Below are 26,846 nucleotides of genomic sequence, written 5' to 3'. Positions count from 1 at the left end.
GTGCAGGGATGTGCCATGCAGAAGGACTTACGCTTCGGTCCTCTCGTCCATCACGCCGGTGACCGGGATGCCATAGAACTGCTGCATCTCCGAGATGGCAGCAAACAGGATCTGTGCTGTGCGCATGGTAGACATCTGTCGGCTGGCCTGAGGGAGGTAGCCATAAAGTCGCAGCCAGGCCTGTAAGGGACAAACAAAGGTCACGCGGTGATCTTTCTATGCTTGCCCTTTGACCTTCTGTACTCCTCCTTCTTTACAATTAAGTAATAGAAAATCATAAGTGGCTATCAAAATTGAGGGGTGTGGGCATGATGCTAGTTTGAACAATGTGTCAACTGGAAATGAAACAAAAACAAAAAAGCTATAAAAACACAGATGCAGAAGAATTAGAAAAGCGTCAGGTCTGAAAAATTCGTAGTACATAGAAATAACCCTATTTTGTTAGTGAAGTGACACAACAGACACACCACACCACGATATAATCCCTAATGTTAATGAACAACTGTAGAGCAGCTGGGAGGTGTGTCAAAACAAAATTTGACAGACAACCTGCTTACGTGTTTCTTAACAACCATGTGTGCTACAAGTTGAGGGTAAAGAACCAGGAAGGTCAAGTACTTGAAATCTCCACAACTGGTCCCCTACTGTCACCAGCCTCAACTGAAAATGTCTCAGCCCACCCTCTCCTCCCCTCTGGCAGTCAATACCATTGCAACTGTATTTTCCTTACATCACTGTTAGCAACAATTAAATTATATACATACATGTTATTTTTTCCTTTGTTCAGCTGCAGATTGTAATGTTCAGTGTGTCACATACGTGAACACTGTCTGTCAGATGTGTCACAATAGTAGAAAGTTTAAGAACTACTGCTCTAGAGTGTTGAAGGGCATTCTTTAGTCTGGGGTCAATGTGGCTTTCCAATCTTCTCCGTCCCACAACAGTGGCTACTTAATATACCGAATTAGACCTCTCCCATCACAACTGTGTCTCAGCACTGGCATCCACTCCTCTCTACCTATGTCTCACCCTTCCCAAAACAAGCATTTCCATAAACAGGTACTACCCTATGTATGTCTGCTGGTCAGACAAACTCAGGGGTTCTCTTGCCAGTCCTCGGGTCACTCCAAGCCAATCAGGTTTTCAGGATAGCCAAAATGAATATGCATGAGTTAAATCTGAATGCACTACCTCCATTATATGGAAATCTCTCTCATGCATATTCACTGTGGGTACTCTGAAAACCTTACTGGCTGGGTGTGTTCTGGGGACTGGGTTGAAAATCCCTGACTTAACCTGATGTATTCCTTCCCCTCTCAGCTCATGGAATTTTATATGATAGCAATTCCTTATTCTCAGACAAAACATTCTCCGTTTTAAAGGTTACATTCTATTTTCTTTTAAACTTGGATTCAACAGATAATGCAAATAAGATGCCTTAGTTCTGCACAACGTACAAGAGATTAGCTAAAACCTCAGATATGTACGGCAGAGATGCCAAGGGTGGCCCATCTTAATGATTGAAATTTACCATCTTAATGATTGATATTGAAAAGCAATGATAAATTTGTAAAGATAAAAGTATGCATTGCAAATTAAACAAAACAAAATGATATTTAAAATTTTCTCATTTTATTTAAACTGTAGGTGGCCTATGGTGTACTACTTATCCAGTTTCACTTCTGCAGCATGCCAATATGTGTGGGGGAAAGGGGGGGAGAAAAGATGTTTTCTGTACAGCCCCCACTAGTCAGCCCCTGTGATTAAAATTGGAGCAGCCCTCCTGGACCCTCCTCTGCAAGCTGCTCCCTGTACCAGGTGAATTGCATTTTCCATTTCATTGCCAGGTGACACTAAACATAATCAGAGCCCACATCTACAGCTTGTTAAAGGTCTCATGTGCCCTGACTTCCAATACAAGGCTTTTCCCCTAAATAAAGGCTCAAAGAAATCATCTCAGAAGTATGTTCTAAGCCCAGGACACAATCAATGTGACAATTCTCACCAGCCCTCAACTGCTTACCAGTCACTTGCACTACCTCTCAACTTCCTTGAGATCATGTTTCAGAGACATACCCCACCCTTTCCCTTCCTGATGCTTTTTGTTCTCTTTCTGGGTAATTCTATCTTAAGTAGAGGAGTGTGGTAACCGTGTTAGTCCACTCTTAAGGTTATCAATAGAAATCAAACAAAATAAAACATGGAAAAGAAAATAAGATGATACCTTTTTTATTGGACAGAACTTAATACATTTCTTGATTAGCTTTCGAAGGTTGCCCTTCTTCCTCAGATCGGAAATAAGCAAATGTGCTAGCTGACAGTGTATATAAGTGAAAACATTCAAGCATTACTATGACAGTAAAATAGATACCATTGGAGATTCTACATGGAATGTTGCTACTATTGGAGATTCTACATGGAATGTTGCTATTCCACTAGCAACATTCCATGTAGAAGGCTGCGCAGGCTTCTGTTTCTGTGAGTCTGACGTCCTGCACGTACGTGCAGGACGTCAGACTCACAGAAGCAGAAGCCTGCGCGGCCACTTGGTGATCTACAAGGGCTGACTTCTACATGGAATGTTGCTAGTGGAATAGCAACATTCCATGTAGAATCTATAGAAATCAAACAAAATAAAACATGGAAAAGAAAATAAGATGATACCTTTTTTATTGGACAGAACTTAATACATTTCTTGATTAGCTTTCGAAGGTTGCCCTTCTTCCTCAGATCGGAAATAAGCAAATGTGCTAGCTGACAGTGTATATAAGTGAAAACATTCAAGCATTACTATGACAGTAAAATAGATACCATTGGAGATTCTACATGGAATGTTGCTACTATTGGAGATTCTACATGGAATGTTGCTATTCCACTAGCAACATTCCATGTAGAAGGCTGCGCAGGCTTCTGTTTCTGTGAGTCTGACGTCCTGCACGTACGTGCAGGACGTCAGACTCACAGAAGCAGAAGCCTGCGCGGCCACTTGGTGATCTACAAGGGCTGACTTCTACATGGAATGTTGCTAGTGGAATAGCAACATTCCATGTAGAATCTATAGAAATCAAACAAAATAAAACATGGAAAAGAAAATAAGATGATACCTTTTTTATTGGACAGAACTTAATACATTTCTTGATTAGCTTTCGAAGGTTGCCCTTCTTCCTCAGATCGGAAATAAGCAAATGTGCTAGCTGACAGTGTATATAAGTGAAAACATTCAAGCATTACTATGACAGTAAAATAGATACCATTGGAGATTCTACATGGAATGTTGCTACTATTGGAGATTCTACATGGAATGTTGCTACTATTGGAGATTCTACATGGAATGTTGCTATTCCACTAGCAACATTCCATGTAGAAGGCTGCGCAGGCTTCTGTTTCTGTGAGTCTGACGTCCTGCACGTACGTGCAGGACGTCAGACTCACAGAAGCAGAAGCCTGCGCGGCCACTTGGTGATCTACAAGGGCTGACTTCTACATGGAATGTTGCTAGTGGAATAGCAACATTCCATGTAGAATCTATAGAAATCAAACAAAATAAAACATGGAAAAGAAAATAAGATGATACCTTTTTTATTGGACAGAACTTAATACATTTCTTGATTAGCTTTCGAAGGTTGCCCTTCTTCCTCAGATCGGAAATAAGCAAATGTGCTAGCTGACAGTGTATATAAGTGAAAACATTCAAGCATTACTATGACAGTAAAATAGATACCATTGGAGATTCTACATGGAATGTTGCTACTATTGGAGATTCTACATGGAATGCTGCTATTCCACTAGCAACATTCCATGTAGAAGGCTGCGCAGGCTTCTGTTTCTGTGAGTCTGACGTCCTGCACGTACGTGCAGGACGTCAGACTCACAGAAGCAGAAGCCTGCGCGGCCACTTGGTGATCTACAAGGGCTGACTTCTACATGGAATGTTGCTAGTGGAATAGCAACATTCCATGTAGAATCTATAGAAATCAAACAAAATAAAACATGGAAAAGAAAATAAGATGATACCTTTTTTATTGGACAGAACTTAATACATTTCTTGATTAGCTTTCGAAGGTTGCCCTTCTTCCTCAGATCGGAAATAAGCAAATGTGCTAGCTGACAGTGTATATAAGTGAAAACATTCAAGCATTACTATGACAGTAAAATAGATACCATTGGAGATTCTACATGGAATGTTGCTACTATTGGAGATTCTACATGGAATGTTGCTATTCCACTAGCAACATTCCATGTAGAAGGCTGCGCAGGCTTCTGTTTCTGTGAGTCTGACGTCCTGCACGTACGTGCAGGACGTCAGACTCACAGAAGCAGAAGCCTGCGCGGCCACTTGGTGATCTACAAGGGCTGACTTCTACATGGAATGTTGCTATTCCACTAGCAACATTCCATGTAGAATCTATAGAAATCAAACAAAATAAAACATGGAAAAGAAAATAAGATGATACCTTTTTTATTGGACAGAACTTAATACATTTCTTGATTAGCTTTCGAAGGTTGCCCTTCTTCGTCAGATCGGAAATAAGCAAATGTGCTAGCTGACAGTGTATATAAGTGAAAACATTCAAGCATTACTATGACAGTAAAATAGATACCATTGGAGATTCTACATGGAATGTTGCTACTATTGGAGATTCTACATGGAATGTTGCTATTCCACTAGCAACATTCCATGTAGAAGGCTGCGCAGGCTTCTGTTTCTGTGAGTCTGACGTCCTGCACGTACGTGCAGGACGTCAGACTCACAGAAGCAGAAGCCTGCGCGGCCACTTGGTGATCTACAAGGGCTGACTTCTACATGGAATGTTGCTAGTGGAATAGCAACATTCCATGTAGAATCTATAGAAATCAAACAAAATAAAACATGGAAAAGAAAATAAGATGATACCTTTTTTATTGGACAGAACTTAATACATTTCTTGATTAGCTTTCGAAGGTTGCCCTTCTTCGTCAGATCGGAAATAAGCAAATGTGCTAGCTGACAGTGTATATAAGTGAAAACATTCAAGCATTACTATGACAGTAAATAGATACCATTGGAGATTCTACATGGAATGTTGCTACTATTGGAGATTCTACATGGAATGTTGCTATTCCACTAGCAACATTCCATGTAGAAGGCTGCGCAGGCTTCTGTTTCTGTGAGTCTGACGTCCTGCACGTACGTGCAGGACGTCAGACTCACAGAAGCAGAAGCCTGCGCAGCCACTTGGTGATCTACAAGGGCTGACTTCTACATGGAATGTTGCTAGTGGAATAGCAACATTCCATGTAGAATCTATAGAAATCAAACAAAATAAAACATGGAAAAGAAAATAAGATGATACCTTTTTTATTGGACAGAACTTAATACATTTCTTGATTAGCTTTCGAAGGTTGCCCTTCTTCGTCAGATCGGAAATAAGCAAATGTGCTAGCTGACAGTGTATATAAGTGAAAACATTCAAGCATTACTATGACAGTAAAATAGATACCATTGGAGATTCTACATGGAATGTTGCTACTATTGGAGATTCTACATGGAATGTTGCTATTCCACTAGCAACATTCCATGTAGAAGGCTGCGCAGGCTTCTGTTTCTGTGAGTCTGACGTCCTGCACGTACGTGCAGGACGTCAGACTCACAGAAGCAGAAGCCTGCGCGGCCACTTGGTGATCTACAAGGGCTGACTTCTACATGGAATGTTGCTAGTGGAATAGCAACATTCCATGTAGAATCTATAGAAATCAAACAAAATAAAACATGGAAAAGAAAATAAGATGATACCTTTTTTATTGGACAGAACTTAATACATTTCTTGATTAGCTTTCGAAGGTTGCCCTTCTTCCTCAGATCGGAAATAAGCAAATGTGCTAGCTGACAGTGTATATAAGTGAAAACATTCAAGCATTACTATGACAGTAAAATAGATACCATTGGAGATTCTACATGGAATGTTGCTACTATTGGAGATTCTACATGGAATGTTGCTATTCCACTAGCAACATTCCATGTAGAAGGCTGCGCAGGCTTCTGTTTCTGTGAGTCTGACGTCCTGCACGTACGTGCAGGACGTCAGACTCACAGAAGCAGAAGCCTGCGCGGCCACTCGGTGATCTACAAGGGCTGACTTCTACATGGAATGTTGCTAGTGGAATAGCAACATTCCATGTAGAATCTATAGAAATCAAACAAAATAAAACATGGAAAAGAAAATAAGATGATACCTTTTTTATTGGACAGAACTTAATACATTTCTTGATTAGCTTTCGAAGGTTGCCCTTCTTCCTCAGATCGGAAATAAGCAAATGTGCTAGCTGACAGTGTATATAAGTGAAAACATTCAAGCATTACTATGACAGTAAAATAGATACCATTGGAGATTCTACATGGAATGTTGCTACTATTGGAGATTCTACATGGAATGTTGCTATTCCACTAGCAACATTCCATGTAGAAGGCTGCGCAGGCTTCTGTTTCTGTGAGTCTGACGTCCTGCACGTACGTGCAGGACGTCAGACTCACAGAAGCAGAAGCCTGCGCGGCCACTTGGTGATCTACAAGGGCTGACTTCTACATGGAATGTTGCTAGTGGAATAGCAACATTCCATGTAGAATCTATAGAAATCAAACAAAATAAAACATGGAAAAGAAAATAAGATGATACCTTTTTTATTGGACAGAACTTAATACATTTCTTGATTAGCTTTCGAAGGTTGCCCTTCTTCCTCAGATCGGAAATAAGCAAATGTGCTAGCTGACAGTGTATATAAGTGAAAACATTCAAGCATTACTATGACAGTAAAATAGATACCATTGGAGATTCTACATGGAATGTTGCTACTATTGGAGATTCTACATGGAATGTTGCTATTCCACTAGCAACATTCCATGTAGAAGGCTGCGCAGGCTTCTGTTTCTGTGAGTCTGACGTCCTGCACGTACGTGCAGGACGTCAGACTCACAGAAGCAGAAGCCTGCGCGGCCACTTGGTGATCTACAAGGGCTGACTTCTACATGGAATGTTGCTAGTGGAATAGCAACATTCCATGTAGAATCTATAGAAATCAAACAAAATAAAACATGGAAAAGAAAATAAATGATACCTTTTTTATTGGACAGAACTTAATACATTTCTTGATTAGCTTTCGAAGGTTGCCCTTCTTCCTCAGATCGGAAATAAGCAAATGTGCTAGCTGACAGTGTATATAAGTGAAAACATTCAAGCATTACTATGACAGTAAAATAGATACCATTGGAGATTCTACATGGAATGTTGCTACTATTGGAGATTCTACATGGAATGTTGCTACTATTGGAGATTCTACATGGAATGTTGCTATTCCACTAGCAACATTCCATGTAGAAGGCTGCGCAGGCTTCTGCTTCTGTGAGTCTGACGTCCTGCACGTACGTGCAGGACGTCAGACTCACAGAAGCAGAAGCGTGCGCGGCCACTTGGTGATCTACAAGGGCTGACTTCTACATGGAATGTTGCTAGTGGAATAGCAACATTCCATGTAGAATCTATAGAAATCAAACAAAATAAAACATGGAAAAGAAAATAAGATGATACCTTTTTTATTGGACAGAACTTAATACATTTCTTGATTAGCTTTCGAAGGTTGCCCTTCTTCCTCAGATCGGAAATAAGCAAATGTGCTAGCTGACAGTGTATATAAGTGAAAACATTCAAGCATTACTATGACAGTAAAATAGATACCATTGGAGATTCTACATGGAATGTTGCTACTATTGGAGATTCTACATGGAATGTTGCTACTATTGGAGATTCTACATGGAATGTTGCTATTCCACTAGCAACATTCCATGTAGAAGGCTGCGCAGGCTTCTGTTTCTGTGAGTCTGACGTCCTGCACGTACGTGCAGGACGTCAGACTCACAGAAGCAGAAGCCTGCGCGGCCACTTGGTGATCTACAAGGGCTGACTTCTACATGGAATGTTGCTAGTGGAATAGCAACATTCCATGTAGAATCTATAGAAATCAAACAAAATAAAACATGGAAAAGAAAATAAGATGATACCTTTTTTATTGGACAGAACTTAATACATTTCTTGATTAGCTTTCGAAGGTTGCCCTTCTTCCTCAGATCGGAAATAAGCAAATGTGCTAGCTGACAGTGTATATAAGTGAAAACATTCAAGCATTACTATGACAGTAAAATAGATACCATTGGAGATTCTACATGGAATGTTGCTACTATTGGAGATTCTACATGGAATGTTGCTATTCCACTAGCAACATTCCATGTAGAAGGCTGCGCAGGCTTCTGTTTCTGTGAGTCTGACGTCCTGCACGTACGTGCAGGACGTCAGACTCACAGAAGCAGAAGCCTGCGCGGCCACTTGGTGATCTACAAGGGCTGACTTCTACATGGAATGTTGCTAGTGGAATAGCAACATTCCATGTAGAATCTATAGAAATCAAACAAAATAAAACATGGAAAAGAAAATAAGATGATACATTTTTTATTGGACAGAACTTAATACATTTCTTGATTAGCTTTCGAAGGTTGCCCTTCTTCGTCAGATCGGAAATAAGCAAATGTGCTAGCTGACAGTGTATATATACTGTTCCTGAGAAACAATAGTCAGTTAGTGGACTGAAGAAATTATTCACAAAATCAGTATCACTGGAGATTTCAAATACTGACATGTTAGTGATTGACCCCGAGGTGCGCACACTGCTGAAGATCTGGTATTAAGTCAGGACACTCTACCAACTTACTCCCCAGAAAGACATTTCAAACATTCACTTTGATCTGTCAGTGCAAATAAATTCAGCAAAATTTTGTATGCAAAAATGGATTTTGAGCATAACATTCTTAGCATCCACACTTATTTTCATTTGTTCACATGATGTGTTGAAGTTTATTATGTGAAGTTTACAGATTATTTACCATGCTACATATTTTTTGCATGATCATTTTATAACACTACGATATGCCTATTTCAGAGCCATGTTGTATTATTGTACACCCAGCCATTTATTTGTCGTAGAGAAAAATAAAAGGGGTCCCTTTTATCACATTATAAATCTTTAACCAAGCAATGACAGTTTCTGCAGCTTCTTCTGGGGATCTCACCAATCCCGGACTCCCCATAACGCGAACTGGTTGCTCTAAAGCCTCTCTTGAAACAACATGCCCTGCACTTCCTGGCAGTTCTGTTGCTGACGCCATCAGTGGCGAGATGTACTTTGCAGCTGTGGGGGAGGGGCTCTTCGATCAGGCCCAAGAGTGCCATCAAGTCCAAGAGATGCCATGGATCCCCCCCCCACCCCACATGTCTCAAGTGGGCTGCTCTCCGATCTAACTATACTCCTGGTCCTCCTCACAATTGTATCCATCGGGCTGACTGGAGAGAGCTGTAACCGCTGGGAGGCTCACGCAACAGCTTTTTCCCTCAACGCTTCAACACAACTCAGAAGGAAAGGGAAAAAGAGGAAATGGGGAAGAGACTCAAAGCACGCAGGTACGGTCCCATTTTCTTTTTCGAAACAGAGAATAATAGGCAGCTACTTTTCTTTACAGAACAGTTGTGCAAAAATGTAAACACAACTAGGTACAACCACTTAACATCAGCTCTGTAGCTGATGTATATGCCCATGCCTACGTATATGTATGAATGCAAGTACATTAAAGAATTCTGTAATTTACAAGTGTATAGGTGTATTTTACCCAAACTCCACCCATATGCACATTCACTAGCAAAGTACGCGCTATCAAAGCGCGACACATACTTTTCCACTAGCTGGTATTCTACAAGACAGGGCTGTTCAAGTTCAGTTCTCACAAACAGGCCAGGTTTTCAGAAAATTCCTAATGAATATGCACAAAAGATCTGCAGGTCTACTACCTCCATTAGATTGATAGCAGATACAAGTAAATTAAAGAAATTTCTGAAGGGTCACCTATTCTCTAAAGTTTATGGAATATTGGATCAAAGGCTTCTTTTACAAAGCCGCGCTAGCAATTCCCGCGCAGCAAATGAGAGGAAGCTCTACTGTGCCTTAGTAAAAGGGCCCCTTAATGCGGGAGCACTTATTGCCGCCTGCGTTATTGTGTTTTGTTTTTTTTGCAAGTCCGTACTTTTTGTAACTCTGTACACTAATGGAAAAATTAGCGTGGGACTTGCAAAAAAGAAAAAGTCCTTAATATACTGTTGGTAAGTCTGGGTTTAGTGCAAGGGAAAGTCCAATGTTAGCATACGCCAAGTCCAGATTTTGCTGTGGCTTAGTAAAATGGCCTGTGAGGGAGTCTATAGGACACTGCTATTTCCCATTAAGGATACTCCCTTCACAGTGTCAGAGCCACTTTAAAACCCATAGTCCTGCCCAAGGGGGAAGTGACACGGCAAGGATGGAGCCAAGAGGGCATGGTCCTGGAAGTATAAAAGCCTAGGACACAGGTAGGTTAAGGAAGCCCAGAGAGAAGCAGAAATGCCCCCACTACCTATGTTTGAACTGCTACAATCAGGTAGGCCAAGTTCGACATGGAACCTTGCAATTGAGTGTCTTTGACCCGTCCGGTCGAAGGCTGGCCTCACTGAACTGCTAATAATTCTACTGGTAACTCTGGGGAGCCAGACCAGAGCCTATCAGTGTAGGGTGCATGTTGTTGCCCTGCAGAAGCAGGCCACACAAGGACACTTGTATGCAACGACTTATTCTATTTACTTTTTCTTCCCCCACCTGTGACGTGAACAGAACCTCTACCTAACACCTTCATTAAAATATAATTTTTGTTCACCTTAACCCACTGTGCAGCTCTGGTTTACCCTGGCTCCGGGGCCTGCCCTCATTCACATTACCATAGAGCTCCTAAATTGTTGATGCAGGATTTTTCACTCTAAGTAGAAAAAATGGGCTGGTAATTTTAAAATTATGTTAAGTAAGATAAAAACTAAACTTTTTTGGATCAGCTCTTTACCATCTGTTACACAACTAAAGATTCATGAGACGGAATTTGGGATAAATTTGTCATTAAAAATCTTAGGAGTCAATGAATCTTGCCTTGATGAATGAAATTGAGTGGAGGAGTGGCCTAGTGGTTAGAACATAGGTCTTGACATCCAGAGGTGCCCGGTTCAAATTCCACTGCTGCCCCCTGCGATGTTCGGAAAGTCACTTAACCCTCTATTCCTCAGGTACAAAATTAGATTGTGAATCCTCCATGGACAGAGAAACATGCAGTGTACCTGAATGTAACTCACCTTGAGCTACTACTGAAAAGGTGCGAGACAAAAATCTAAATAAATAAATCACACAGCTGGACTTAGTGACTTTTGGAAAATGGTTCTTCAGTTGTTACTTTAGGGCCCTATTACTAACCCACTGTAAGAAGTAGCCTGTGCTAGTTTTGACGCGTGCTGCGCCACTTTTTACCATGGTGGAAAAAAGGCCATTTTTTATATGGGGCAATGGCCATGCGCTAATATCTACTTAGCACGCAGCTATTTACTGCCTGAGCCCTAACCTCCACCTATTTAGAAGGTGGTAAGGGCTCATGCTAATGCTGCGGTAATCAGGCAGCGCATGGCAATGTGGCCACGTTGCCAATTACCACTGGGAATGTCCCCCACGGTTCAAAATACAAAATTATTTTCTACTGCAGAAAACTGCACGCACTAACTTCAGAACTACCGCCAGGCTCCCCCACTACCCCGACAGTTGGGCTGATTTGGCACGCCCTACCATGCCTTTGTAAAAGGGCCCCTTAGGTAGTTTTGGGACCCTTTTACTAAAAGGCAGCAAAATCTGGACTTGGCGCATGCTAACACTGGACTTTCCCACAAGCTAAGCCCAGATTTACTGCAGCACTATATTAAGGAATTTTTCTATTTGTTTTTGTGCAGGTTTGCACTAATTTTTCCATTTAGCACACAGAAATTGCAAAAACCAACTCCTATTTAGGAGGTGCTAAGCACTCCCGCATTAAGTCCACATTATCCGGTTAGTGCGTGCTAATCAGAAGGCACTAGCTAGATAAAGCTTTCACACCCATTCCCTGCCCCTTTCCCCCCCAAATTTTTTTAATTAAATAGCTTGAGATTAGTGTGTGCTGACAGGCAAATTATTGCAAAACTCTAAAATATTTTGTGATAAGCCTTTTTTCCTGCATTAAGCACATGTTAGCACTTAATACTTTTTGGTAAAAAGGTCCTTTGTTTGTAAGGGAAGGACACTATTCTTTCACTTTCCCACCATGAAAGGAATTAAATGTAGAAGTCTTTTTTCCTGTGTGTCTTATTTGGCTGGCAGCTGGTAGAACTCACTCCCACTAGAAATCAGGCATGAAGTTAATTATATGCGGTTTAGCAGGAAATCACAAACATTTCTGAAGTTTGTAACAGATTAGTTTTACTGACAAGCTGGAAAATTAAGATGAAGAATACAGTTTTGCAAAGCTTTGATACTTGGGAGAAAAAGTTAAATGAGAGTCCAAAATAACGCCCAAATAGTGGAAAGATTCAACAGGAGATATGGAAGTCAGTCCCTAAAAGATGGAGGGGGTTGCTTGGAATCAGAGGGCCTCCAGTAAACCAGCAAGCAAGGTCTTGTGCTTGTTAAGAACTAGTTGATGTTCTAAAAGCCATTTTTGTACCAGCTCCAGGCAATCTTGGAGGGGCTGAATAGGAGAAAATGGGTTAGTTGGGAATAGTAAAAGAATATCATCTGTGTACAAGTGAAAAGAGATTCCACAGGATTGGATTAGAGTGATAAGAGGGCTAATAGGACTGAGCCCTGGGGAACCCCATTAAGTCAGGGGGTGAGGAGAAGCAGAAGAACCAGACGTGATGACCTGGCAGGAACGGCAGGAAAAAAAAAAAAAAGAAGAAAACCAGGAAAAAAAACAGAACCTGTCAATCCTAGTGAAGCAAGATGAGATAATAGTAGTGAGTGATTTGCCAAGTCAAAGGCTGAAGACAGATCAAGTGAAAAAAACAGCACAATGTTATGTTTGTCCAAGTGTGAGTAGATCTTGCTTAGTGGTGATGCCAGGACAGTCTCAGTGCTGAGGTGGGCTCTGAACTCGGACTGTTGGACTCCAAAAAGAGAGGTCTCCAAGACGAAGACTGTGAAAGATGGAATCCTCCCAAGGAGTTGGCTGAGCTATAGTACTTGGGAGAGACTCAGGGAAGCAGAGTGGCCCTCAAGCTTATATCTCCAGAGTCTATGTGGGAAAGACAATCAAGGTAGGACAATCAAGGTACAGTTGCAAACCATCACTGCCCAAAGCAGGCATGCCTTCAACCTGGACACAACCTGTTGTGTGTCCAGGTTGAAGGCATGCCTGCTTTGGGCAGTGATGGTTTGCAACTGTAACATTGTATTTGGGGTGTGACTAGATGCCAGCCCTAGTAAAGACTGCTTCCTTAGGGTTCTACAAGAACACAACACTGCACTAAGCTGTGATGCAACAGGCTTTTGTACATTAGAACACAGTAATAAAGAATTCTTCCGTTTACTCTTACTCCTTGCCTGCCTGTGTCTGTGCGCACTCCCTGCCTGTCCACAGAATCACATTACCACAAGATAATTCTATAAAGAGCGCTAAACTAATGAGTACTGGGCAACTAGATCCCTTTATAGAATACTAGCAAGTCAGCAGCAACCCGCCTAAATTTATACTATGCCACCTATAGACCATCTCTATAGGTGGCATAAACCCACACGCCTAAATGGCATTTTTGTGCATAAGTGTGCAACCTGCTCTCATGACCTGCTCATACCCCTCCCACCTCACCGTCCTCTTTGCAGTTGCACATTATAGAATTTAGGTGCTATGTTTATAGAATAGGGTCATAAGTCAGCTACATGCATAACTGCAAATTGGTGCAATTAGTGCTTGTTAAAGCCCATTATTGATATTTATCACCAATTTAATGTTGATTAACGAAGTTACACACACAACTGGTGCCATTCTTCAACTGGGGCATCCAATTGCACACCTAACGGCATGTGTCCTATAGATGACCAAAAACAATCCATATAAATGTGAATCTGGTTAGGGGTGGGGTAAAGGTGGTCCAAAAAATTAACAAACAAGCAGAGGGTGGAAGGGAAGACGTTCCAAGAAATATCAGAAGTCCAATATCTTCAAGATTAAAAAAAAACTTATTCTTCAAAAATTTTGCATAGATCGTGCAGACCCGACACGTGTTTCAGCAATGTGTCTTCCTCAGGGGTCATAATTTTACTGAAATGTAAAAGGCAGTATGGAGAAAAACTGCAATATTAACAGCATTAACAACAGTAAGCAACAGCAGCACACAGCATTTCTGTCCAAAAAGGACAACTTCTGGTATTTCTTTGAACTCCCTCCCTTCCACCCTGTACTTGTTTGTTCAATTGCTGTGGAAGCATTCGTCCCCCTTTTTGTTTGGTTTGGATCAAAAAATTTTCCATTTAGTGGCAATATTCAGCTGCTGAATTGCAAGCCTAAACTAAATGGATAGTGCCAGTGTCCGTACTACTGGGATATTTGCTACCTACAGAGAAAGAATCCTTACTATTGGATTTGATGGATGTGGTGAACAGGGATCCAGAAACAGGACTACTTCGCATTTTGTAGAGTTGAGAAAGAGCTAATTACTTTGAAGCCAATGATCTACTACTTATAGACAGGCTTGGAGAGGAGTATTAACTCCTGAAGAATTCAACATGAACAAAACTCGAATGTCATCTGCATAGAGATAAGGAATACATCCCAATGATTATAAGTACGTAAGTAATACCATACTGGGAAAAGACCAAAGGTCCATCAAACCTAGCATCCTGTCCCTGACAGCGGCCAATCCAGGTCAAGGGCACCTGGCAAGCTACCGAAATGTACAAACATTTTATACAAGTTATTCCAGAAATTGTGGATTTTTCCCAAGTCCATTTAGTAGCGGTCTATGGACTTGTCCTTTAGGAAACCGTCCAACCCCTTTTAAAACTCTGCCAAGCTAACCGCCTTCACTACGTTCTCCGGCAACGAATTCCAATTACACATTGGGTGAAGAAACATTTTCTCCTATTTGTTTTAAATTTACTACACTGTAGTTTTATCGCATGCCCCCTAGTCCTAGTATTTTTGGAAAGCGTGAACAGACGCTTCACATCCACCTGTTCCACTCCACTCATTTTATATACATCTATCATGTCTCCCCTCAGCCGTCTCTTCTCCAAGCTGAAAAGCCCTAGCCTCCTTAGTCTTTCTTCATAGGGAAGTCGTCCCATCCCCGCTATCATTTTTGTCGCCCTTCGCTGCACCTTTTCCAGTTCTACTATATCTTTGATTGGATTAAAAGGGGCAATAGAGCCAAGAAAATATTAAAGAAAGGAGCCAATATGGAGCCCTGTGGGACCCACAAGAGAGAGTACATGAGGGGGATATGAAAGAATTAGATCAGACATGATGGGAACAACCAGATAAGTAAGAGGAAAACCAAGCAAGTACAATTTCTCAGAGTCCTATATTTTCTAACTGTTGAAGAAGAAAGAGGCTGATGACATCAAATGCTGATGAGAGATCAAGAGAAACTAGGATAACTGAACATCAATGACCTAAAACTATGCGGATTTCATTAAGCAAAGATGTGAGAAGCAACTCAATACAGCAGGACATTTCCACTAGTACTTCTCTTTCTTACATAATTCTTTCTTCTCCTGTGTAAGTTGCTTAGAGAACCATGGCACAGAAAAAAGTTCTTTGAGTCAAGATTTTCTTTAAGGTGCACTTTTATCCAATACATGCTCCAAAAAGTAATTCCATATGCTAACAGCTTCAGTCACTGTTAAAGAATTAAGATCCAATCACAGAGGAGCCCATTCACACTTCAAGTCTTTAGGGTCATATGTACTATGTCAATACCATAAAACAAGATAGCAGATCAACCAAGCAAAAAATTAATGCCTTAATTAAAAGTTCCAAAATGAATAAATTCACAAAAGACCGAACATGGCCATGTTTCACCAAATCAGGCTTCATCAGGGGTGAAAGTACACAAGTGGAAGAGAAACAACCAGCTTGTCACATCCACTTTTCAATCATCAAAAATTATAACCAACACGATCAGTGTTTTTCCTTCAACACACACACAGATTGTAAATAAGTACTAGTATTCTAAAACTTTTGCATACAATTGGTACATAACTTTAGGTGACCTGTTACAGAACTAGGGGGTATATGTCTAAACAAAAATCAGTTATTAATTGTATAGATTTAGCAGAATTCAGTCTTTTCTCTACCTCCATCTGCTGGTAGAAAAAGATAACCCATTTGTGCAGAACAGTTAAGCTGATGCTAAGAAATTCATATATAAGGGAAATGCTACTGTATACCAACCTAGCATTGATCAATCTCACTTATAATGTCCATCTCTTCAGCAGTCAGAAGGATCAACCCCTTGTGCAATGGGAGAGATACCGATACCCAATTTAACCTTGGTTGCAGGCAAGATGGAGGAAGGTGGCCTTACCATCCTTGACAATTATAGTTGGAATAACTTGCATCTCCATAGACACAGACAAAGGCCTCAACAAAAACCTGAACAAACATTCGAACTGATCACAAACTGAAATAAAACAAATAAACCCTAAATAAACCCTGAAGAAAATTCTGAGTTATTTCCAGTCCACACTAAAACTGCACCAAGGAGCATAGTCATGCTCCTCAGTTGGTGAACACATCCCTAGCATGTGACACCTCCAGAGCAGGCCTCCTAAATTTGATCTCCTTTGCTCCAGTAAAGTCACGGGGGGGGGGGCACCCTGAATTTCTATTCCCTCAAAGGTTAATAGGCAATGACGGGTAGTCCAAGCACCATACAGAGGGACCAGGTGCTTTTAGGTGAACAGCAGGCACCATCTTATTCCTCCGGCCTCCTCAATTAGAGCCCACTCACCCTTGTAACATCACTGAGGAAAGGGTCAGGAATAGTCTGAAGTAAAACTTGGAGTGCTGCTCCTTCAAAGGGAAAGGGAAATGGGACTTGATATACCGCCTTTCTGAAGTTTTTGCAACTACATTCAAAGTAGTTTACTTATATTCAGGTACTTATTTTGTACCAGGGGCAATGGAGGGTTATGTGATTTGCCCAGAGTCACAAGGAGATGCAGTGGCAATAACAGGTGGCCCAAGCACCATATAGATTGCCTGAGTGCTTTTAGGTGAGTAGCAGACATTTTATTCCTCTGGCACAGGCCTCCTCAGTTTGAGCCCACACATCCCAGTGATGCCACTGTGGGTGAAGCCAGGAATAGTCCAAATCAAGGCCTGGACTGCTGTTCCCCTGAATGTTAGCAGGCAATGAAAGAAGGTTGGAGCACTGCACAAATGAACCTGGTGCCATAAAAGCATCTAGATCTGAGTCTGGGAGAAAATTCTCTCCTGCATCCACATCCATCTCCAGTCTGTGTCTCCAGAAAAGTGGCTGGATGGTTCGCCCCATGGCACTGGTGGGCAGAGACATATGTTGTCTGCAGCTTGGCCAGTCCTTCCCCAGGAACCAATCAATGCTCACTGCCCTGCAGCTTCCCCCCCACCACCAAAGAATACCCTTCTGCAAGAACAGCTGTCCAGGCCAAGCTGCCCTGCTCTGTAGCTCCACCATCTTCCCATTCAGCCACTAGCAGGTAAACAAAAGCAGCAGCAGACACCACCTCTCTTGGTTTTAACTTCTAGAACATACAAAACTTCTAATTCACTCTCCCCTCGCCCAGCTCCCAAAGAATGTACTTCACCAAGGGAGCATCTTTCGATAAAAACAAAACTGCATGAATAAATCATTACACAAATGGCAAAATGATTCACATTCTTTGCCCTTCCATAACTCTGGACATCTGTCATATAATTGATGCATCTGGCTCCAAGCCTAATTTACTACAGACACACAGCAAGTAAAACTTTTTAGTGCATTTAGTTACATAAGTACATAAGTACATAAGTAGTGCCATACTGGGAAAGACCAAAGGTCCATCTAGCCCAGCATCCTGTCACCGACAGTGGCCAATCCAGGTCAAGGGCACCTGGCACGCTCCCCAAACGTAAAAACATTCCAGACAAGTTATACCTAAAAATGAGGAATTTTTCCAGTCCATTTAATAGCGGTCTATGGACTTGTCCTTTAGGAATCTATCTAACCCCTTTTTAAACTCCGTCAAGCTAACCGCCCGTACCACGTTCTCCGGCAATGAATTCCAGAGTCTAATTACACGTTGGGTGAAGAAAAATTTTCTCCGATTCGTTTTAAATTTACCACACTGTAGCTTCAACTCATGCCCTCTAGTCCTAGTATTTTTGGATAGCGTGAACAGTCGCTTCACATCCACCCGATCCATTCCACTCATTATTTTATACACTTCTATCATATCTCCCCTCAGCCGTCTCTTCTCCAAGCTGAAAAGCCCTAGCCTTCTCAGCCTCTCTTCATAGGAAAGTCGTCCCATCCCCACTATCATTTTCGTCGCCCTTCGCTGTACCTTTTCCAATTCTACTATATCTTTTTTGAGATACGGAGACCAGTACTGAACACAATACTCCAGGTGCGGTCGCACCATGGAGCGATACAACGGCATTATAACATCCGCACACCTGGACTCCATACCCTTCTTAATAACACCCAACATTCTATTCGCTTTCCTAGCCGCAGCAGCACACTGAGCAGAAGGTTTCAGCGTATCATCGACGACGACACCCAGATCCCTTTCTTGATCCGTAACTCCTAACGCGGAACCTTGCAAGACGTAGCTATAATTCGGGTTCCTCTTACCCACATGCATCACTTTGCACTTGTCAACATTGAACTTCATCTGCCACTTGCACGCCCATTCTCCCAGTCTCGCAAGGTCCTCCTGTAATCGTTCACATTCCTCCTGCGACTTGACGACTCCATAATGTCCTGTGTGGGCAGCAATGTGTTTGATATATGAGGATGCTAAACTGAAAATAACACTTTATCCCCTAATGCTCTGAGTACAGGAAAATGCAAATTAAGGAAGTTATTTAAACACCTAATAAAAGTGCATTCCCTGAAATGATTCCACCATATTCAATAAATCATTGAAGTCATACGTAGAAAACTGAATGGCACAAGTTAATCTCTAGAATCTTTTTTTTTTTTTTTTTGGGGGGGGGGGGGGGGGTTGTATATAATGCTGTGATGAGACCTGAATCTGGCTTCAGCATCTCAAAGTTCTAGGAGTATTGTGGCTTAATAACCATGCTTTCAGACACACAGCAGTAATACAAAGCATAGCTCTCTTCCAGTTCTAACTACACTACTACTACTACAATCATTTCGATAATGCTATTATACATATGCAGCATTGTAAAAACAGTCTCTGCTTGACAGAGCTTACAATCTACTCAAGATAAACAGGACAAATAAGGGATTAAGGGCTAGATGCACTAAACGAGCCAGCAACGTGGGTTTTAAACTGGTTCTAGCCAGTTTAACGTGCAAGTAGTAAACCACGACATGCACAAAAGGACATTGTCCTGTCACGGTAGCAGCTAACGAAAACGGAATGCAGATGAGCAAATTAGTATTATAATGTGTATAATTCGTATTATAATGAGATGAACTACCGTTTTCCGATCCCCTCACTGTGGAAAACCTAACGGGAGGTCTGCACCTCTCGATGGGGCTGCTGTGAGGGAATCGGAAGGCGCAGCTCGCGGGACTGCTCTCTACTCTATAGGGATTGGAAATTAATAACAAAAAATTAAACAACGACTAACAGCGGTTCCTTCTTTTAAAAAAAAAATCTGTTCAATCGAACCCACGAAGCGATCCGCTCGGCACTTACGCTCCAGCCCCGGGGATGTCTGTGTGGACGGGTAGGGCAGGTCTCCCAGCCGCGCTCGCACTGCTGCCCATAGCCGCTGAATTTCTGCAGCACTTTCTCCAGCTCCCGCTCCACCATCACGCACTGATCCATGGGTGCCGCCGATGCGGCCTCTTCTTCCTCTGCTTCCTCACAGCCGCCGAGCACCGGGCCCTTCACTGCGGCCGCACAGGGATCCCCAGCCCCGCCGCTGCCACCCGAATCCACGGAGCTAAAGGACGTCCTTGGCATGCGCAGAGCAGCCAGCATAACGCTTGGCTGCTCTGCGCATGCTCAGCTGGCTGACTGGCTTGGTAGGAAATCGCATGCGATTTGCATGCGATGTCCTTGATGCATGCCCGTTTCTTACCGATTCGCTAAGGAATCGGTAAGGGAAGGGCTTTAATGTTTTTGTTAGTGCATCTACCCCTAAGAGTTTAATTTATTAAGGGAATAATTAAAATAATATGGGTACCTGAATAAAGCTGGAGAGTCAGTAAGTAGTAGTAGTAGTAGAGTTAAAAGCAGCCTAGATGGGAGATCCACAATGGCAGATGGGATACCACAAATCTTACTTATAGTGGTCTTGTTTTTTCTTGAATACGGGGAAGTGGAAAGGGGGACAGATATAGACACCCTTATGGGCTCATGCTGTTTCTGTTTCAGGGCCTGAATGAAAATTTATGGGGTCATGTGATGCAGTGAACTGGGCAGACCTGTTTGCAGCTTGTTTCTTTGTAAATATTTTATTAGCATGGCTGCTTTTGTTTTGTTTTTGGAAATGTCTACAGACAGGCTGCCAAACTGAGAACTGACAAAAAGCGAGAAAAGAATAATTTGGGCCTGAAAATGGAGCAGACCTGGGAAGTGGCAGCCCCTTGACAGCTTTCACAACTATGATAAGATTAAAAGACTGATAGAGGACTTGGTGGCCAAAGTCTCTGAGCAATGAGACTCAAGACTAGGAATCATGGTAGATAAGGTGGCCCTGATGGTCTTGGTGGGTGCAAGATTAAATCGATGCACCGGAATGAAGTGGACACCGGACCTGAGAGGGGGAGAAATGCCAGCACCTGAATAGAGGTGGCAGTGCAACAGTAGGCGGCCCTTACCATTGGGTGGCTCTGATTAGAATGACTGGAGTGCCAGAGAAAGCAGAGGATAAGGATCCAGTGTATTTTTTTCCCAATGGATACCCAAATTGTTGCAGCCAGAGTTCAAACGCACTAAAGTTTAACTTTACTGCAAGCACCAGGCCCTGGTGCCAGCCCCTGAGAGTAGCGTGTGGCAATGGACTATAATCGCTCAACTGCACAACTATGAAGACAAGGATTTCAGCTGTGGTGAAGGACATCAGTGAGTTGACCTATCAAGGAGCTAGGATATATTTATTCCAGGCTCTTTTGTTGATTTACAGTGAAGGTCGAGGGATATATGGTAGTAAAAAAGCAGATACGTGTATGAAGGATCCAATATGCCATTTTGTACCCAGCCCATTTAAGAATTTGGTATACCCAAAGCAGTAGCCAGACTGCCAATTTAGGGTGGGCCCGAGATCAAAGTGAGTGGACCAAAAATGTCATGTCCGCGCCCTCCCCAAAGAAAATGAAATACCTGTGCTGGTGGGATCCCGAAGCCCCACAAGCTGAAGACCTCCCCCCTACTCTACTTCTTGGGTGGCTGCCAGCACTGTCCCTAATCCACCACTGCCAGCCTCCACGTATGCTCAGTTTCACGCGTGTGAAACCTGAGCATGTGCATGGTGGAGGGGCGTGTGGCTGGAAGTAGCAGCTTGGGGATGGTGCTGTGGCCACCCAAGAAGTAAGCTCGTTTGGCAGGGGAGGAGGTCTTCAGCTAGCGGGGCTTAGGGATCCCAGCAAGCCACAATAAAAGGAGATAAAATTTTGGGTGGGCCACAGCACACCCAGACCCACCTGTGACAATGCCACTGACCCAAAGATGCAGAGTTAATTGCGCAAACCTCTGTCCTGTTATACACTTTACTGCACTGCCCTGAAGGAAGGCAGTTAATCTCTTTACCACAGTAGCCTGATCTCTATTCATGTTAAGAGGCAGATGAATGTCTTCAACAAATATATAGCAGTCCATTTGTTAGCTTTAAATTGTCTTTATTAATGGATGTACAAATCTACTAAACAGAATGAAAATAAAATCAAATCCTGGGATACTCTGCAAATAAGAGATTTAGGACTAGAGCATACATCCGTCTTATCTTACAAAGTACTTGCAGATTGAAACTTAAGCCACTATAATAAAAGGCCTTCAATACTAATGTAGTTAAGATGGTGAAGGAGCAATTGATGGCCCACTGATACTGAAAGCTACAGACAAGTCCAGTAAAACAAACAAGAATTACTTATCTTTGTCCACATGCCTTTTTATATTATCCATTAGCAACAACACTGATTTGTAAATTTACCAGATTTTTAATAAGTAAATCTGGGACCCTCACTCCCCCCCCCCCCCCCAGTCTGAGCAAGTAGTCCAATTGGAGGAGAGGAGGGAGAGCTATTGTATGCAAAATCGTATAAAGATGCCATACTTTCAAAATTCTGATTTCCAGACATTGTTTAATTACAGAATATTCAGGACTCAAATTATATTAATTTTAGAAACTTAAAATTCCTTGGCCCCAAAGTGGAGTGAAGGAGTAGCCTAGAGTTAGAGCACTGGTCTTGACATCCAGAGGTGACTGGTTCAAATCCCACTGCTGTTCCTTGTGATCTTGGGCAAGTCACTTAACCTTCCATTGCCTGAATGTAACTCACCTTGAGCTATTACTGAAAAAAGGTGTGAGCAAAATCTAAATAAATAAAATAGAGTCACCCAAAGCAGCATATTAACACCAACTAACAAAATACGTTTATTTTTAAACCCCACAAAATAAAAAAAAAAAAACACAGCGGCATTTGTACTTCTAAACTTCATAAATACACCCTTTGAAAATTTGCTTGCATTATCCTGTTGCTTCAATCCTCTTACTCCTGCTTCCTCTTCTCTCCCCTGACTGATTCCATTGCATCTCTAAAAGAGTAATATGCTTACTCAGATCAGCCACTCTTCATTATCACCTGTGTACCTTCATCCCTCTGTCTCTGCACATTCCATCACCTCCCCTCCTGCTAACAAGAACAGAAAGCAGCACCTTTGCTTATTCTCCCACTTAGCAGGAGAAACGCAACAGCAGCACTTCTTCTTACATGCAGCTGTTGCTTCCCTCTCCATTGGCTTTACTACAAACGTTTTGACCCACGCAGGCCTGGAAGGACACTACAGGGCCCCATGCAGGCCAAACTACACACTGATACCAAAGGAAGCAGGCATTTACAGATAACAAGAACTACTGCTGATTTCCACCCTCCAGTGGGAGGCTCAACTGTGTGGACAGACTAGCAAGGATAATGAAATGAAATGTGGTGATGCATGCTCTTACCACTTCTGACACCGCAAGCTCAAAGGTATAGGGAAAACTTAATTACAGATGGTAAGCAGTTGGGCGCAAGCTCTCAAATATGGGGAGGCACTCCAAGAATCAGAGACATCTTACTTATTTATTTCAGTGGCATAGCCAGCCTGCCAATTTTGGGTGGGCACAGTATTTTCTCTCTGCTTCCACCCTTCCCCAACTCTCCACTCCTCCAACTCAAAATATAAATACTTTAGTTAATAAGGATCCTCAAGGTCTGTCAGCTGAAGACTTCCTCTGAAGGCAACCTGAACTTGCTTTTACTAAGCTTGGCAGACAGTAGAAACGTCCACAAGCCACAGATACCAGCACCCCAGTGCATGCTTTGTGGTTGGTGGCTCAAGGATGGTGCTGCCGACTGCAGAACTTGGTAGAAGGGAGCTCTGGCCACCTTTGGAGGAGGTCCTCAGTTGGTGATGCTCGGGAATCCACATCAGTTACAGCAAGGGTCGGGGCTAGTGTTAGACATGCTAGGGCTCAGGTCAGAAAAATCCCGTATTCCCTCTGCTCCCTGCCTCCTGATCTCCCTACCTGCCAATACCATCCCACCAACATACCCTTAGCAGAACAAGGGATAACAAAATCAGAAATAAAAATAAGTAGGCAAAAACTGAACTGGGAAAGTTAAACTCAGAATGCACTGCAACACTGGAGAAATAAAAAGGAAAATGTATATTTCCTTTTCTAGGGGACACAATACAAAGACATCTGCTATGAACATTTCCCAAAATAACATATTTCAGTTAATAAATTAAAAATAAAATGCCTTTTTTTCTACCTGAGAGTAAAGATGGCTGCACAGAAGCTCCGAAGGGGGGGTCAGATGGGAGGAAGAGATGCATGGGGAAGAGGGGCAAGAGAGGGAGAGACGCTTGAGCCCCTCTCACTGGTTGGGCTCAGGCCTACCCATGGCTATGCTCTCGATTTATTGGGATTTATTAACCACCTTTATGAAGAGATTCACCAAAGGCGGTGTACAGCAGGTACAGTTTAACATTAAAAAAACGTACAGTTTTTTTTAACAGTATAGCAATAGTAAAATGATCAAATATAAAACACAATAAATAAGGCATACTTGGAAGCAGCAACAAACTTAACAGGACTAACATTATTATCAGGCATGAAAAACCTTTGATCTAAAAATTAGTTTAACTGAACTTCGACAAATTTTTCAACTAAATTTCTTTAATCAATGGACATTGAATGATAATGCTGGGGTCAGTGACATAGCCACAGGTGGGCCAGGGCTCACTCACTGTAAGCTCAGGCCAATACAAAATTTGTGCATCCTTGCCGTGTTTGGTGGGGAACCCCAAAGCCTTTGCCAGCTGAAGACCACTTCCTAGTCAGAACTCTTTCAAGTTGGGCAGTCAGCGGTAGCATCTCCAATTTGCTACCACAACCTCCCCTCCCCAAGTGTGCTCAGTTTTCGGATATGCTACCATGCACAAAAACTAAGCATGTGAAGGGGACCAGGGACACTGCTACTGGCTGCCCAGCTTGGAAGAGATCTGGCCACTAGAGGTGGTCTTCAGCTGGCAGGGTTCTGGGATCCATGTCAGCTCAGACTATTTATATAGAGTTGGGGGGGGGGGCGGTTGGCCAAGGGGAAGGATTAGGAGGGGAACACAGAAATAATTTTGTGCCCAACCTCTTTGGGCTCAGGCCCACCCAAAATTAGCCATCTGGCTGGGGTTTTTAAGGATCTACGGTCTGCTTTTTTAATAAAACACTAATCTCTGCCATTCTCAAGATCTGAGGGAATGCCCTGACCCAGTACTAACCCTAGCAATATGCTGACACATGCTTTTACTATTTTTGAATAAAGTAGTACGGTTGCTATGTTAGTCCACTTTTAAAGTTAATAAATAGAAATAAAACAACAAAAGGAAAAAAAAAAGATGACTTTTACTGGACTAACTTAATATATTTTTGACTAGCTTTTGAAGGCCAGAGCCTTCTTCCTCAAATTGGGAAAGTATGAGCCAAGGATGACAATACTAGAATATATAAATGAAATATAAAAGTATTCCAATGACAGTCCTACAGAGAAATGTGGGGTTAGGACATAGTGTTGGTGAGAAACAAGGAGCACTTTCTGATGGGTGATCAGAAAGTGACAAAGCAGTATAATTTTATGGTTTATAATGTGATAGGAAACCCTGATCTTTGTCAAGTCCCTTCTTGTTAGTTTCAAAGTATTTTATCATTTTAGCTTCAAAATGTCCCACATTCCTGTATTGTTTTTAAATTTCATTTTGCTTTTCATCCTCCCTCCTACACCTCATCTCCATCTCCTCCTCTTCCTCTAGCCATGACTTGCCTGGCTCCCACTCATTCTTCCCTACCTCTTGCCTTACCCTGTTCTCCAGCTGCACAACGTCTTCCCTATCTTGCCTTTCCCACTCCTCTTTCAGTCACACTGTTTCCAGAGAGGCGCAGTGCCCCCTCGGGTGTACGGAGCTGAAGCTAACATGGCGCCGTGCACCGAGGGAGGCATGCCCGTTCGGGCCAGCGGGGTGCCCAGGCAGGCACAAGGTGGTCGCGTGCCCGACACGAAAGGGGCACCCCACTGGGAGAAGGAGGAGAGAAAACGGGCTATAAAAGCCACAGGGAGGAGCCCGGACGCCCTCTTTCGCGTCCGGGCTCCAGCAGCTTGCCCCTGATATTCCCTTCTCCTTTAAATGCTTTGCACACTTCCATCACCTACAGCCATACTTTACCTTTTCCCCTCCCGCCTTTTCCCTTCCACTTTCAGTTGTCCACTCATCTTCCCCTCCTCTACTTTCATCCTCCCTCCTTCTATCTCTTAGCCTTCAGTTAATTGGCTTTGGGTGCTTATTCTATTATGCCTTAGGTATCAAAAGAACAGTCATGTGCAGGACAAGAGATCAGGAGAGCAGCCCAATAATGAAGGATGATCAGCAGCCCCTGTGCTTGACACAGACAGAGTTTCCTCCTGCATTGCTTTCATTTACCTGCTCTTTTTATTCTGGGCTTGGCATGCCCACGCTCCACTCCCAACAAAACTGCACGGCTCCCTCGCCCTTCCAAGGTATGTACATGTGGGCACTGAATACTCCCCAGGGCCTCCCCTTCCCCACAGATCATGTGGTCCCTCCTTCTGCACTACAACACAAATTTATATAAAGTAAGCAGCTGGTAATGACCCAGGTCAAGTAACATTAATGACCCAGAGAGGGGTGTGAGGGCTGGGAGAGGTAAATTTCTTTTTTTTTTTTTAAACACAGATGTCTGAGTCATGGCAACTAACATCCTAATTTTGCAGTCACAGTTGCACTAAGTATAAATAAAATGCCCATGTGCCCGCAGCAAGTCCCTTCTGCCCCAGCCCTGGCTGCCGGAGTGTGGGTGGAGTGCAATCATGCTGCACCAGCATATCCCAAGTTCAGTCCTGGAGTACCCCTTACTAGTCAGGTTTTCAGGATATTCATGAACTTGATTTGCATACACTGCCTCCATTATATGCAAATCTGTCATGCATATTCATTGCTAAAATTAAGACTTTTAGGCT

General features: G+C 42.6%; 1 protein-coding gene across 1 annotated transcript in view; it reads right to left on the bottom strand.

Moving 5' to 3' along the window:
- MMP15 (matrix metallopeptidase 15) overlaps positions 1–26,846 on the bottom strand; it is a 107,197-nt gene that overhangs the window by 65,012 nt on the left and 15,339 nt on the right. Inside the window, exon 2 of the mRNA XM_030203584.1 lies at positions 32–180. Coding sequence (XP_030059444.1) covers positions 32–180 — 149 coding nt within the window. The remainder of the gene's footprint in view (positions 1–31; positions 181–26,846) is intronic.

Source organism: Microcaecilia unicolor, chromosome 5 (genome assembly GCF_901765095.1).
Source record: "Microcaecilia unicolor chromosome 5, aMicUni1.1, whole genome shotgun sequence".
NCBI lineage: Eukaryota > Metazoa > Chordata > Amphibia > Gymnophiona > Siphonopidae > Microcaecilia > Microcaecilia unicolor.
Note: the sequence above shows the minus strand (reverse complement) of the source record. Positions and strands in the feature narration are given on the sequence as shown.